This window comes from Narcine bancroftii, chromosome 5 (genome assembly GCF_036971445.1).
Source record: "Narcine bancroftii isolate sNarBan1 chromosome 5, sNarBan1.hap1, whole genome shotgun sequence".
Lineage (NCBI taxonomy): Eukaryota > Metazoa > Chordata > Chondrichthyes > Torpediniformes > Narcinidae > Narcine > Narcine bancroftii.
In genome coordinates, this window is record NC_091473.1 from 256,150,566 (window position 1) to 256,166,460 (window position 15,895).

The window sequence follows — 15,895 nt, forward strand, 5'->3', positions numbered from 1 at the left end:
TTTGGCCCATGATGTACTGACCTACATAACCATACTCAACAAACTAACCCTTTCCTACCTCACACCCAATACCCTCTAATGCAGGGGTGTCAAACTCAAATTCACAGAGGGCCAAAATTAAAAACTTGAACTAAGTCGTGGCCGAACTAAATATTTATTGAAAATTTTCAACAACATCTGCATGTTTTCTCTTCTTTCAACATATGTAATGTTAAACTTTTTCTTATTAAAATATGCGTTTAATAATAGTTTTGGTTAAACTCTTTCCAGAAGAAGCATTAACAAATGAGAAATAAAATATTCAATAAAAAATATTTCTCTAAAGCCTTTCTTTCTTTGGCTTGGCTTCGCGGACGAAGATTTATGGAGGGGTAATGTCCACGTCAGCTGCAGGCTCGTTTGTGGCTGACAAGTCCGATGCGGGACAGGCAGACACGGTTGCAGCGGTTGCAAGGGAAAATTGGTGGGTTGGGGTTGGGTGTTGGGTTTTTCTTCCTTTGTCTTTTGTCAGTGAGGTGGGCTCTGCAGTCTTCTTCAAAGGAGGTTGCTGCCCGCCGAACTGTGAGGCGCCAAGATGCATGGTTTGAGGCGAGATCAGCCCACTGGCGGTGGTCAATGTGGCAGGCACCAAGAGATTTCTTTAGGCAGTCCTTGTACCTCTTCTTTGGTGCACCTCTGTCACCCTAACCCTAACCCTAACCCTAACCCCTAACCCTAACCCTCAGGAGAGCTTGCCATATAACACGATCTTGGGAAGGCGATGGTCCTCCATTCTGGAGACGTGACCTACCCAGCGCAGTTGGATCTTCAGCAGCGTGGATTCGATGCTGTCAGCCTCTGCCATCTCGAGTACTTCGATGTTAGGGATGAAGTCGCTCCAATGAATGTTGAGGATGGAGCGGAGACAACGCTGGTGGAAGCGTTCTAGGAGCCGTAGGTGATGCCGGTAGAGGACCCATGATTCGGAGCCGAACAGGAATGTGGGTATGACAACGGCTCTGTATACGCTTAACTTTGTGAGGTTTTTCAGTTGGTTGTTTTTCCAGACTCTTTTGTGTAGTCTTCCAAAGGCGCTATTTGGTCTTTAAGCTCCTTTTAAATGTATTTTTTTTCACAAGCCAATAAGTCAAAAAAATAACAACTTGCTTCGATGACAAACAGGTTTGTCTTTTAAAATGATGAACATATAGTCTGCCTCCCACCTGTCTTGAAAGGTCCTGTTTTCTGTCTTTCGTTTGGCCATTTTTCGTAAGGGGTTTATAACATGTGAGTTAGGCGACAGGTCGCAGATGTTAATGAAAGTAAAGAGAGGAGGTGGGGGCGATTAGCGGGCTGATGGGCCGGCGCCAATGCATTTGCAAAGCGTTCTGGGATTTGTAGTATTAGCTGTGCATGCGCTCTACTGGCGCAGCGGCCAGCGCTAATACATATTTGATATGATCTTGCGGGCCAAATATAATTATATCACGGGCCAAATTTGGCCCGTGGGCCTGAGTTTGACATGTGTGCTCTAATGCATTCGTGTGCCTGTTTAAGAGTCTTTTAAATGTCCCTGGCTAGGCAATCCAGGCACTCCCACTCTCTGTGTAAAAAAAAAACAACTTACCCCTGACATTTCCCCTAAACTTTCCTCCCCTCACCTTGTACCTATGTCCTCTGGTGTTTGTTACTCTCGTCTCAGGAAACAGGCGCTGGCCCGTCCTCCCCATCTCTGCTCTCATAATCCTGTAGGCCTCTACCAAGTCACCTCTTTATCTTTCTGAGTTCATCATTAAGTATAGCCTGTTCCTGATGTTAATGCTTCTGATGCCTAGGCCACACCAGCATTCCTTGTTGTCCAAAGTACCTACTCCCTGCACATTTTCTGGTGGGTGTCAGTTGACTGTTTAAAAGGATGGGAAGACACCTAACATCTCTGTGAGCATCATACTAGAACATGAGTCATGCACATCAAACGGGCTCTTCATGTAAAACAGTTCAGACCAGCCCACGGACATGAAACGAACCAGACCAGGCCATGGACATGAAATGGGCCAGACCAGGTCATTCACATGAAACGAACCAGACCAGGCCATGGATGTGAAATGGGCCAGACCGGGTCATTCACATGAAACGAACCAGACCAGGCCATGGACGTGAAATGGGCCAGAACCGGGTCATTCACATGAAATGAACCAGACCAGGCCATGGACGTGAAATGGGCCAGACCGGGTCATTCACATGAAACGAAACAGACCAGGCCATGGACGTGAAATGGGCCAGACCGGGTCATTCACATGAAACGAACCAGACCAGGCCATGGACGTGAAATGGGCCAGACCCGGTCATTCACATGAAACGAACCAGACCAGGCCATGGACGTGAAATGGGCCAGACCGGGTCATTCACATGAAACGAACCAGACCAGGCCATGGACGTGAAATGGGCCAGAACCGGGTCATTCACATGAAATGAACCAGACCAGGCCATGGACGTGAAATGGGCCAGACCGGGTCATTCACATGAAACGAACCAGACCAGGCCATGGACGTGAAATGGGCCAGACCGGGTCATTCACATGAAATGAACCAGACCAGGCCATGGACGTGAAATGGGCCAGACCAGGTCATTCACATGAAACGAACCAGACCAGGCCATGGACGTGAAATGGGCCAGACCGGGTCATTCACATGAAACGAACCAGACCAGGCCATGGACGTGAAATGGGCCAGACCGGGTCATTCACATGAAACGAACCAGACCAGGCCATGGACGTGAAATGGGCCAGACCGGGTCATTCACATGAAACGAACCAGACCAGGCCATGGACGTGAAATGGGCCAGACCGGGTCATTCACATGAAACGAACCAGACCAGGCCATAGGTCATTCACATGAAGTAATCCCTTATCCAGAGCAGTGTGAATTGGGGGGTAGCTTGGGCCCAGGCAAGGACAGGGAGAGAGACAGCTTGTCCATGCATCACTCTCAGTTGTATTCCAGTATTAGGGGCAGTCAGACTTCATGTTCTTGCCTCACCCAACCTCAGTAGAAACATCCTGTTGCATTTACTCTCTCTGCCCCTCTTTAATGCAGTCGCTGCTTGGTTTCTCACCCTTTCTCCATGCACTTGACTGGGCTTCAGTTATCGGTTGAAGGATAACTAGAATTGACAAGTTTCATCCACTGGTTACACAGACACCAAACCAAGTCTGCAGTTAACTCATAGAAGACAACCAGAGGAAAATTGTGGATGGTGAACTGCAATATTGGAGGCCTTTATTTGGTGAGTCATTCTGGAAAATAAAATCTGTGTGTCACACACCTCCTGAACATTGCAGGACAGGATGATATTCAAGAACGTTGCCCGTGTAGAAAACAGTTTACGCAGGGATCGATGCTGCAGGTTATTTTTACCTTTCATCAGGCAAGTGCACTTTTCTGAGCTGCCACACATGACTATTCTGTTCTTTTTCACATGAAAAGCCTTTTTTCTGAATGACTGGAGATCTTTTGATTTGAGTCTATCTGTGCAAATCTCTCCTGCAACATCCTTTATGTAGGAGAGCAGTAGTGGAAGGGAAGTTTTCTACCTGGAGGTCGGTCACGAGTGGAGGGCCACAAGGATCTGTTCTGGGACCCCTGATGATTTTAGGAAGGAATATACGGGTCAGCAGAACATTGAGGGCCAAAGGGCCTGTAGTGTTCTATGTTGACTTCTTTATTCCTAAACCCTTTCACTATTATAATTTTATTAACGCCGTTCTCGTTGATGCTTGGTAGTGAATAGAAACAGTTTGCGTCGGCAAAACCTTAACTCAGATTAAAGTCAGATGCAGGCTGGAAGTGACAGAAAGGTTCCTTTTGTCTGTCAGTACATCAACTCATCCTTCTGCATCTTGTCACCAGCAGAACCAGAGACTGGCGCCATCCACACTGACAAGTATCGGAAACATCAGTTCCCATCAAACTGAGATCGAGTATTGTGAGTTCAGAGAGAAAACTGCAAAATCGAAACATTCATCAAAGAAGCAGAAGCAAATGAGCTCCCTGAAGGTGGAAGTTGAGACAACTGAAAGATGCGTGGATCAGGGCTCAGTCTTCCAACTGTTCAGCTTGGCTCAACACACTCAGCATAGGAAAGGCCTCTCTGAATCCTCGATTGTTCACCATTCCATCAGCTATAAGCAGCTCGTGCACATCTACAGAGTTCGAGATGCAAATTAATGGCCAGCAAATAGATCAAGGCAAAGTGAGGTCGAAGAACATCTTCTGAGATCTTCCATCAGTTAAGTGTTTTTAATCGACCTTAAATAACCAATGAATGGAATACAATTTTCAAAAGCAGCTCCCCTCATGTCAACAGGCACCTTGTAGAGAGCTGGAGACAGCAGGGATCTCTGTAAGAATGCCTTGGGAAACTCTCTTTCTCCAATCTCTCTTTTTTCTCCATTACAAATGAGGTGTCTCCCAGGATTTAAGAGCTTTGCTCATCCTTCATCCCAATCTGATCCCACCCATCAGCGGCAAATGAACCGTTCAATCCATCTTTCTATGGGGCAATTCTCAGCTCAGATCACGAGAGCTAACTCAAGGAAGACGCACCTCCCCTCTACTCTGGTGGGATTGACGGCGGGGACATTCGTTGGTAACTCACCAAGATGTCCAAGGCACTACGCTGGAAATCTATCGCAAGAGATCAACTGAAAACAATGCATGCAAGGAGCTTGTAGAACAAACCACAAGCCCAGCAAAAGGTGGCGGCTCTGTGGAGATGCAGAGGGTGAGATGTCACAGAATGGAAAGGTTTAGGGGAGAGATCCCAGGCAGCAGAAGGTACGGCCCACAATGGTGGAGATTACAAACAAGAGGCCAGGATGAGAGAAAGACAAAGATTTCAGAGAATGAAGAGAGTTCCAGGGAGAGGGAAGAGAGGAGACTACAACGCCAGAAACCAAGACTGGGTGGGAAAGAGTGATTATAGTGGCGAAGGAAATTATTGTGGTCAGGAGGGAGAACCCAAGAGCGATCAACAGACATCAGAATTTTAAAACTGAGTGCCACATGACATGGGTAGGAAGTGACAGGGATAATCAATCCGTCAGAAAAGAATCAGTTACCATCACAGTTCCCTCATGTGGTGTCCCCAGGTGTGGACAGACTCCTTTGAAAACATCTTAATGGAGCACAGATTTTGAGCAGAGAGTCAGTTTCATGGATTTCAAAGTAAATTATTTGTGTAAGGCTGGAATCCTTTTATGTGAGACAGTCAGAACATGGAACATCTCCGCACAGTTACAGGACCATTATAGACTCTACCTAAAAACTAAATTCTCCCTCCCTCATAACCCTCTATTTTTCTTTCATCCATATGCTTGACTAAAAGTCTCTCAATTACCCCAGCACTACCCCTGGCAACGCATTTCAGGCCCCCACAATTCTTGGTGTAAAAGGACTTATCCTGACGTCTACCCTAAACTTCCCTCCCTTCCTCCCAATTACATCTGGACAGCTGTGCAGTGCCAGGCGGACAGAGGGATGACAGGTCTCCAATCTAAGTGATGACCCTCCGCCATCACTCCTACTGTCAAGCCAATTCTGTATCCAATTGGCCAGCTCTCCCTACATCCCATGATCTGACTTCAGACTACCACATGGTCCTTGCCAAAGCCCATACAAACATCCACTGCCACGTCCTTGTCCATTCTCTACATCACACATATCAAACTCTGGCCCGCGGGCCAATATAATTATATTTGGCCCGCAAGATCATATTAAATATATATTAGAGTTGGCCCACTGGCCGCCGCGCATGCACACTGAAGGTGAAAATGAAGACGCCGGAGGTGTGGAGGGATCTCAGAGTCCCGAATCCCGGGGATCGGAGCACTCAGCCCGCCCGGCTCCCGGACACACAGACGCGGCTGGAGTTGGGGGCCATCCTCGCTGGGTCTGCGCTTCAGCGGCGACGCCGGACCGAACATCTCATTGGCGATGCCTTCCCCCTCGTTCCGTGCGCGGCGGACCCTGCCTCCCGCTCCTTTTGTTGGAGACGAGCCCGGCGCCGTGAGATCGCAGTTTAATCCCTCTCCAACCATGGGAGGGGGGTGGGAGCAACGTGCTCTTCTCAGCCAATTCTTCCACCGCCCCGGACGCCGGCGTTTCAACGGCGGGTTCGGGTGCCTTCGTCAGGCGACCGACCTGTTGGTCCAAGACAAGGGGAGAGCGTACAAACTCCACACAGACAGCACCTGAACTCGGGTGAACGTGGAGCTGCGACCCCACATTCCACATCAGGACTGTGTGTAAGATTGGGAGCAGTGAGACGGAAGCTTATTTTGTTCCTGTGATTTAAGCCTTTCTTGAGGTGGGGGGGGGGCGGTCCTTCTCTGACCACTTGCCTAAAAATTAACCTAATCAGATGTGGAGTTACCACAATACAACAGTTCTCAACCTTTTTCTTTCCACTCGCGTCCCTGTGCCATTGGTGCTCTGTGATTAGTAAGGGATTGCTTAAGGTGGTCTGTGGGTGGGAAGAAAAAGTTTGAAGATCACTGCTTTAATCATCCCTCATCGACTCGTCATGTGCACGGTTTCAGAACGCTAAAGGAAATGGGCCAATGACAATTTTTCTCAAGCAAAATATTTCAGTAACAATTGGGTCTAGAGCAGTGATTCTCAACCTTCCCTTCCCACTCACATCCCACCTTAAGCAATCCCTTACTAATTACAGAGTTCCGATGGCATAGGGCACACATGTCAAACTCTGGCCCGCGGGCCAAATATTTGGCCCGCAAGATCATTTCAAAAATGTATTGGAGGTGGCCCACTGGCCGCCGTGCCAGTATAGTGCATGCACAGTAATACAACAAATCCCAGAATGCATTGGCGTCAGCCTGCTAATCGCCCCCACTTCCTCTGTTTACGTTGCAGGGTCTCACCGTGGACTCTGGTTTTGGGGCCTGGCCGGTGTCAGGGGAAGCCAAGGCCGCTTCCCAGTGCCCGGAACCGGAGGCCTCGGGCCTGACCTCGCCAGGACCGTTGCCCAATCCCCCTCCCTGCCGCAGGCCGACCCGCGACTCACGGTGACGGGGCCGCTGATCCGCTGAGATGCCGCCCTGCAGCGAGAGCCGATGCCCCCGCACTGTCGTCGTCCAACCCGATCGCCCGCAAACCCCGCCCTCCCGCACACAGGCCTGAGTAAGGATTATGAACTTTAATCTCAGGATAAAATGATCTTCCAATAGTTTCATGTCACAGTGATGAATATATTTCTGGTTAAAAATGGTCCTGCACCTGGATACAAGCTCATTAGGCATAAAACTTGAAAAGTGTGTCAATCAAAGGATATCTGTACCAATGGAAAAAGGGCATGGCAAATAACCCTGCTAGAGTTCATGCCCACAATCAGTCACCCATTGGATTGTTTCAGGAATCATGTTATTCTCCCACATTCTCAATAGCCCTCAGATTTTACTATTCGACAGCACACTAGCAACATTTGACAAATCCTCTATAGAGAAATATTATTGATTGAATATTTTATTTCTCATTTGTTAATGCTTCTGGAAAGAGTTTATCCAAAACTATTATTAAACATTTATTTTAATAAGAAAAAGTTTAACATTACATATGTTGAAAGAAGAGAAAACATGCAGATGTGGTTGAAAATTTTCAATAAATATTTAGTTCGGCCCTCGACTTAGTCCAAGTTTTTAATTTTGGCCCTCCGTGAATTTGAGTTTGACACCCCTGCTCTAGATGATCTCTTTTAAAAAAAACTCTATATCAAATTTATGAGGCCTGAGTTCTCATCCTGTAACTGAATTTACTTGTAGGAGCAGGTATCCGGTCCTTGTCACTAAAGAGAAGAAACCTCTTGAGTGATCAAAAATATCAGACATAAGCAGCTCTAAAAATTGAAATACAGGAGGCTTCCAGTCAGAAATCAATTAATTCTTCCATCGTGCAGAAATACTTGTCTTTCTTCTCCATCTAAACCAGCAGTTACGTGGACTGCAGCATTTCCTTTTGGTTCAGACCTGGTCGCAATCCTGGGTTAGATTGAAGCATTACGGTGAGCGTTATGTGTTTCCTTCTGTTGCCAAAACTGCAAATAATGTGCAGTGGTGTGAAAAATAATTCTTCTGAATAAATCTTAAAAAATATCTAAAAGGAAGTCCTGAGTTTTAGGAGAGTGGGATAAAATTTACCAGAGATGTGGGGACCGAGAGTGGTGGGTGCCTGGGATGGTCTGCCAGGAGTAGTGGTGGAAGCAGATGCACGAGTATGAAGGGGGTGGAGAGCAATCCATTGGGTACAGTCGAGCATCATGTTCCATCAACAAATGGGTTGAAGGGCTTGTTCTTGTACAGTTCGATGCTTTAACTTGGATTAACTATTGTCCTCACAGAAACCAAGCAGCCAACACATCATTGCTATTAACAGTAAATCTACCAAAAGATGAGTAAAACATGAATGTCTGCAGACACTGTGATTGAGGTAAAAACACGAGGCTGGAGAACCTCAGCAGGTTGAACAGTGTCCTTTATATCGCAAAGATAATGATACATAACCAACGTTTCAGGCTTGAGCCCTTCATCAAGGTATGAGTCCAATTTGGGCACCTGCCTACATGTTGCTCAGACCTTGATGAAGGGTTCAAACCCGTACATTGATGGTGTATCTTTATCTTTGCGACATAAAGTTCGGTGTTTGACCTGCTGAGTTTCTCCAGCCTCGTGTTTCTACTACAAAAACATGATGTTGTTTCTGAGTTTTGAATTCAACAGGGTTAACATTGATTTAGACGGACTCATTTTTATTTTTAATGAATGGGATCAGCTTTGATGAAAACTTCCAGTGCATCCCACAGGGGAATAAGCAAGTGGGCACTCAAAAGCCACAGTCATTTAAAAAAAATGGCAAATGTCCACGACGAAGTGTGTTTTATTGATAAAGACTAATATGCCCGAGATGATGTGCCTGGGCTAATCTGTCACATAAACTAGGTTTGATTTTTTTTCAGGTACTGTACTAATTTGAGATTTGCACTGAGAAACATTACAATGTTGACAGAGACAGACAGTTATTGCCTGACACAGGGTCTCTCAATGAATCAGTGATGTATTTTAATTGATTTGTAGAGGATATCTCTCCATTGCAGTGAATTATTGGTGTTCTTTGACAAGTATAAAAGACCCATAAATCAGGATGGTTACAGGTGATCTTGAGGAATGGATCTGAAAGGAACAGCAGCTTACTTGAAAATGAGCTCGTCCCTCTGCAGGGAAGGTATAATCATACTTACATTAAGCCAATTTTACACAGGGTGCAGAGCCGACAATTCTCAAGCATTTAACTTCAAGAGCTATGACAAGTTGGAATGTGCATGCAAGGCAGAGAGAGGAAAGAGTGTAAGAGATGGAACATGAAAGGTTGGCAGGGGGTGAATGATGTGCATCATCCGAGGGTGATCAGAGGTCAAGGAAAGATTTCATCTCGCGAAGAATCCAGTGCTGAGAGGGACTGGGAATTTCATCTCCCCCTCCCATCCACAGATGAGCTACAGTGAATCAAATGCACTTGGCCACAGCTGTACTAACTGAAAGATTCTCCTGTGCAATGTACATTAGTGTTCTGTCTCATACATTCTGTTAACCTTGCCTCAGAAATCTATGGAAGTTTGAAGAGGAAATTATTTCATTCCAAGGATGGTCCATATCTGGAATCTGCTGCCAAAGCAGCTTAATAACAACGTTCAAAAGACATTTTGATGGATTTATGGGTCTGAGGGGTTTGGAGGGAAAGAGACCCACTGCAGGCCAATGGGATTAGCACAGAATATAACATTGGCATGGACTAGTTGGGCTGAAGGGCCTGTTCTATGCTCTGTGACTCTATAAAAGATGCATGTGCATGTTCTACATCTGCAAACTTGTCCTCATTTCTGCACCCCACAAGGATGCATTAAAGTAATTGTAACTAGACAGACACCAATTCATACCAATTCCAACTTGATGGACACTGATTCTGAGAAAACCAGTTCTAACTTGACAGACTCCGATTCTGGGCAAACCAATTTGACCAGGTACATATTCGCAGAAACCTCATTTGAGTTTAGAAGGTTGGGAGGTGGGGGGGGGTGGGGATGCATCTCATTGAAACCCTTGAATACTGAACATGCGGGATTGAGTGGACATGGAGAAGAGGTTTCCAGCCATGGGAAAGTCGAGGACCATAGGGCAAAGCCTCTGATTAAAAGGACAGAAATGAGAAGATGTTTCTTCAGACAGAGGGTGGTGAACCTGTGCAGCTATGGAGGCCAATCAAGGGTAGGTTTAAAGCAGAGGTTGATAGGTTCTCTTTTAGTGAGGTTAAGGGAAGAATGGGACCGAGGAAAAACAATCAGCTGATTTGAATGGTTTAGCAGACGATGGGCTGAATGGACTGCTTCGGCTCCTATCTCTGATGCTTTCTCACCATGTGGAATATAATCAAAACTAATCATCCTCCAACAATTGAAGGAAATCCCTGGAGATTTTAGCATTGCCAATGCTTTGACTTGATACTGTCACTGAGTTTTTGCTTATCATCTGTTTAGAATTTTCGTCCTATCATCTTGTCACAGGCGATGAATAACTCGGGCCACAGAATCTGGGACTCAAAGGGCAGTCATCTTTTACAAATGGAACAGATTGCACAAAATGCTGCAATGCTGACAGCACAATGAAAATAATTTTGTTGTCGAGTGAAGACACTTCCAGAATGTGTTTTGTGTGATGGGTCGATTAAAACGTCTGGCCTCCTGATGACTCTGGAGTCCTCTTGTGCAAGGATCCTACCCCTACATTTATATAATGAGCTAATCAATTTGAACTAATTCGATTTTCCACTTTGAACAGAGTTTAATTGAAGTTTGTGCATCAGAGCAGAATCTGTGAGGCCAATGCAGGCAAGCGGTCGCAACTGGCTGATCCGACAAGGTGTGAACCACGGTGCGGATCCTAACACGAGGTATTGCTGCAGGTTCTGATGGACCAGGAACCACCCACAGGCAAGCGGTCTGGCACAGCACTGAGATTTCATCAACATGTTTGGCAACCTCTTTCAACTGAATAGAAGAAAGGACAACTGAGCGTTGCATTTCAGGCCCCCTTGACATAATGCATTCTGTCACAGCAGGCTGTGATGTTGCACCCACAGGAGCAGCGAGAGGGGGGAACCACTCACCTCTGTGATTCGAGGGTTGCTGCATTTCACGTTCTTGCTGGACAGATTGAGCCAGTGGGATGTCAGTATGGAGCAGTGTTGCCTCAGGCTGCAGCGATGGTCAGACTCACACCAGCCACATTCAAACTTCTGGTTTGCCTTCAGGCAAAGGCCGCAACTCTCCCTCAGTGCATCACATTTATATAGGTGAACTACAAGCATAGGACACAAGAAGAAGAGTATCAGCATGTCTGCAGGTGACCATCTTCACTTCGCCCTCCTCATCCGACACACACCTGGTCAGAACATCAAATAAGGAGTTAACATTTCATCATTAATATTGCTAAATCAGCTCATCTGCATCTCATAATTGAATCAAGCAAATTGGTACAGCACTGGAGACAACCTTTCGGCCCTTCTAATCCATGCTGGTCTCAGCAGACTGATCCCGTTGGTTCAATCCCTACGATTGAGTGTGGCAGCTCTCTCGGAAGTAATAGCTGCTGCAATTCCTATAAAGGACATGGGAACTTCCCAGTGGTCTTCACACGTCACACCTCCCCCAGTGGACATCAAGCCCTGGCAGAGTTTGCATGCAACTCACCCAAGGCACACTATACCCAGCACAGCATTCGGCTTAGAGCAGGAATGGGCATATCCTCTGAAGATTGGAAGTACAAAAGGCCTTGCCAATCTCATTAGAACAATCCAAAGCTCGACTGCATGGTGCTTAGAGTGGGTTACACTTGCCAACCCTTCAGACAATGAGCTGATGTGGATTGGGAAAGAATCGGGTTTAATGATCTTGGGATGTCCAGTAAAATGTGGAGACCACATTTCAGACCTCTGTCTGAAGAAACCTGTTTGTGGAGCAGTGTGAACCGAGTCAGTACGTGGATAGAACTAACAGAAGCTTGAAACCTTAGCTAATCTTCCAAGATTTTTATTTAATGTTTGTTTTATGTTAAACATTTGGCAAATTCAAATTTCCAAGACAGACTGCAGAAATCTATATTTGCAGGCAACACCACAAACAGGCAAACGTACAACCTGGTTTGCTGTTCCTAATCCTTAATTTTAAAACACCTCAACAAGATCTTTCCGGATCGTTTTAATGTGGAATGAAGGAAGAGGAAGGGGAAAGAACCGGGATGAACATGCACGAAGTGCAGCTCCAAATCTTGGATGTGCAAATGGAAACAGTGGGCCAGTCACTGAGAAGGGGTGAAACCTACCATAACGTCACTATCATGCTGGTGCTGTGAAGGCCAAAACAGATGGCATGAGGGACAGTTGCTCCTTGACTAGGAGATATCGAAGCTTCACCACCCTACCCCACACCATCCATAGGTTGACACTAGAACAGAGAGGGAGCTTCCTCCACGGGATCAAATCCAGAGTGAAGCTCCCTCTCCCTTGATCTGCCAAACACTCCCGGGGGTCAGACCCAGGGTGAAGCCCCCTCTCCCCTATCCCATCAAATTCTCTCAACAGACTTTTGTGTTTCAGTCGCCAACAGTTCACTCTGATTGTGGTTGATTTCTGTTGATCTCAACTCACTTCTGTACCAGTTCAAATATTTTTCCGCCTCCACCTGAAATATTTCTAACGATTCTGTCTCCAGCAGCCTGGAGCAGAGAATTACCTGACTGGCCCCTTCTTTCAACATGATGGACTCTTGTTCCTGACTTTCCCGCTGGTGTAAACACCTCCACATACACCCCATTAAACTCAGCATCTGCATTAGGGTCCTCATCCTTCTAAATCAAGAAATACACACCCAAACTGTCCAGCCTCTCTTGATAGACAACCCTTTATCCCAGGAATCCCCTTTGGATGGTCTCCCATGCAACTATACCCTTTGAGGAAAGTGGGATGTAATTGTGAACGATTCCAGGTGAGACCTCACCAAAACCCTATACAACTGTATCAAACCTCCTTGTTCTTAGATTCCCTCCCCTTTTGCTACCAAGGCCAACATGTCACTCGCTTTCCTGCCTCTTTGTTAAACCTGCCTGCTCAGCCTCTGGTGGGAATCTGTGGCAAGTTCCGTCTCTGCCAACGGCAGTGAGTCTGACGAGAAATGACACCCCCTGTGGCTGGTGGCCACAGATGGGTCCTCCTCAATGCTACAAGCATTCTTGGATGCCCAGGGTGGCCTCTTGGTTCAGAGGCTGAAAGCAGACCACTGACGGTGTGGACAGTTCGGGAGACTCTTTGCAAAAGTTGTACCTTTGATATCTGCTGGGTTGTCGATGATGAAGTAGCCGTTCCACACCACTGAGAATTCGATCAGCAGCTCGCTGCGCTCAGCTGCAACATAGTGATACTGAAACAGAAGTCACGCACGTTAGAGTCACGGTTCGCCAATTCCACGCCAAGTTTTCTGTCATTCACCGTCTCAATGAGCAGACGCCCAGGATTCTCTCACAACATTCTCCTAGTCCTCTTCCCACGGGCACTGAGCCTGCTGAATGAATTTTCAATTTTAAATTTAGACCTACAGCGCAGTAACAGGCCCTTCTGGCCCACGAGTCCATGCTGCCCAATTATATCTAATTGACCTACACCTTGGTACGTTTTAAAGGGTGGGAGGAAACCAGAGACCCTGGGGAAAAACCTACACAGACATGGTGAGAACGTACAAACTCCTTACACAGAGCATGGGATTCGAACCCTGAACGCTGGCACTGTAAGCCGTGCTGCCCTCGTACACGGAATTGTTCATATAAACCCTCCAGCACTCCACTGTTTATTGAATATTTATTATTATATATGCACATACGTACTGCACATGTATTGTCTGTATATGTGTTATGTCTGGTTTTGTGTCTGTGTGTTTTGCACTGAGGACCGGAGGACGCTGTTTCGTCGGGTTGTCCTGGCAGAATCGGATGATAATAAACTTGAACAATGGCTTTAGAGAAAGACATTCCATCACCTTCTCATGAACTCAGCGGCGGGAACAGGAAACTGATCAACTGAACCTCAACTCAGGCCCTTCACGAGGAATAGATTGCAGCGAAGGGTTGTCATGGCAACTGAGACCTTCACCAGGCTCCACCCACACAGTCCCATCCATCCCTCCCGGACGTTGAAGTCCCCTTCACTCCAAGTCCTCACGATCAGAATCAACTCTCCTGGCAGCTGAAGAACAACGGTCTCCTGCATCCTGGGAGAGAGGAGACAATCGTAAAGCTGGCAGGTTAGGAGGTTGAAGGTGAACAAAGACCGACACCCCCCCATTGCCCCCTTCTCTGGGACTGGTTGGCAGACCAGTTGAACTCCTGATGTGAAGACTTTGTGTGTCTGGCTTCTGTTCAACTTGACACGTTCGTACTTAACAGCATTGATCAGACAGAATATATCCAATTGATCAATCACAATGACTTGGAAACTATTTCCGCACTGACACCCAAGGGAATGTCCAGTAACTTTTGGACAACATTAAGTGAAGTGTCAAACCTAACCTGAACCCACTGTACGAGTGAGAGTGAACCTCACTCATCAGGCAGCCCAGCAACCTGACAGCTACTGACGACAGGTGTCCATTTCTCTTCTGATTGCACTGGTGTCTTGCTGCTCTTTGAAGGGAATGGAGATAGGGCACATCTCGATAAAGCCGAGGAAAGGGGTGGATGGCAGAGCTCAATGTTCAGCAGGAGTTTATTGTCAGACACACAAGTACAAGGTGCAGACCCACCAAAATTCTTACCTGCTGCTGCCTTACAGGTACCCAAGACACACCAACTACAATAGAGTATGTGAAATTAGCACAAATGAGATCGAGATAAAATCTATCAAAAAGATCAATAAATATTTAAGTTGCAGATAGTGAGTTCGTGCAAGAAACATATAAGCAGCCATTTCCATGTGCAAACTGATCGTTTTGTGGTTGATAGATAGTTTATGGTTTGGGTAGACACGGAGGTTTGAAAGCCTGGTAGCTGTTGGAACTGTTCTTGAACCCGGAACTGCCGGGCTGTGTACTCTTCAGCACACTTCACAGCTTCCCATTCCTTCAATCCCTGCTCTGCACATTTCTGGACCCCGAGCTGCTTGCCCACCGGGTCAAAGGTCACAGGTCCCAAAGTTCATCGGAGCTTCCTCCACCAATCAGCTATCTGAAAAAAAAAGCCAAATCTCTCTTCTGAATGTAATTGAGTCTTACAGCACCTCCCATCCATGGAGTTATCCAAGTGCTTGTGAAAGGAAGCTAACGTCTCTGCCTCCATCACTCTCCTACAGCTCGTTCCACGTGCCCACCTCTCTCTGAGTGAAGAAACATCCTCTAATGTTTCTCCTAAAATTTTGCCCCCTTACTCTCAACTTGTGTCTTCTTGTTTCAACCTTCCCTGCTCTCAGGGGGAAGAGTCGACTTGCATCTAGTCTATCTATTCCCTTCATAATTTTAAACACCTCTATCAAATCCCCTCTCAACCATCGACATTCCAATAAATAAAGTCCTAACCTCTTCAATCTTTCTCTGTCCTCTAGGTAATTTAAGCCAGGCAACATCCTTGTAAATCTTCTCTGCACCCTCTCCACCTTATCTAGATCCTTCCTATAATTTGGAGACGAGAACTAAACACAATACTCCAAACCTGACCTCACCAACGCCTTAAACAGTCACAGCATCACTTCCCAGCTCCTACTCTATGCTATGATTTATGAAGGCAAACATACCAAATGCCTTCTTAACCACC

General features: G+C 46.4%; 1 protein-coding gene across 8 annotated transcripts in view; it reads right to left on the bottom strand.

Moving 5' to 3' along the window:
- Positions 1–15,895, bottom strand: part of plxna2 (plexin A2) — a 374,997-nt gene that overhangs the window by 111,099 nt on the left and 248,003 nt on the right. For all 8 annotated transcript variants that reach the window (XM_069942307.1, XM_069942304.1, XM_069942308.1 and 5 more), the window contains exons 13-14: positions 13,422–13,518; positions 11,211–11,401 (exon numbers count right to left, since the gene is read on the bottom strand). In XM_069942307.1, the coding sequence (XP_069798408.1) occupies positions 11,211–11,401; positions 13,422–13,518 (288 nt within the window). The remainder of the gene's footprint in view (positions 1–11,210; positions 11,402–13,421; positions 13,519–15,895) is intronic.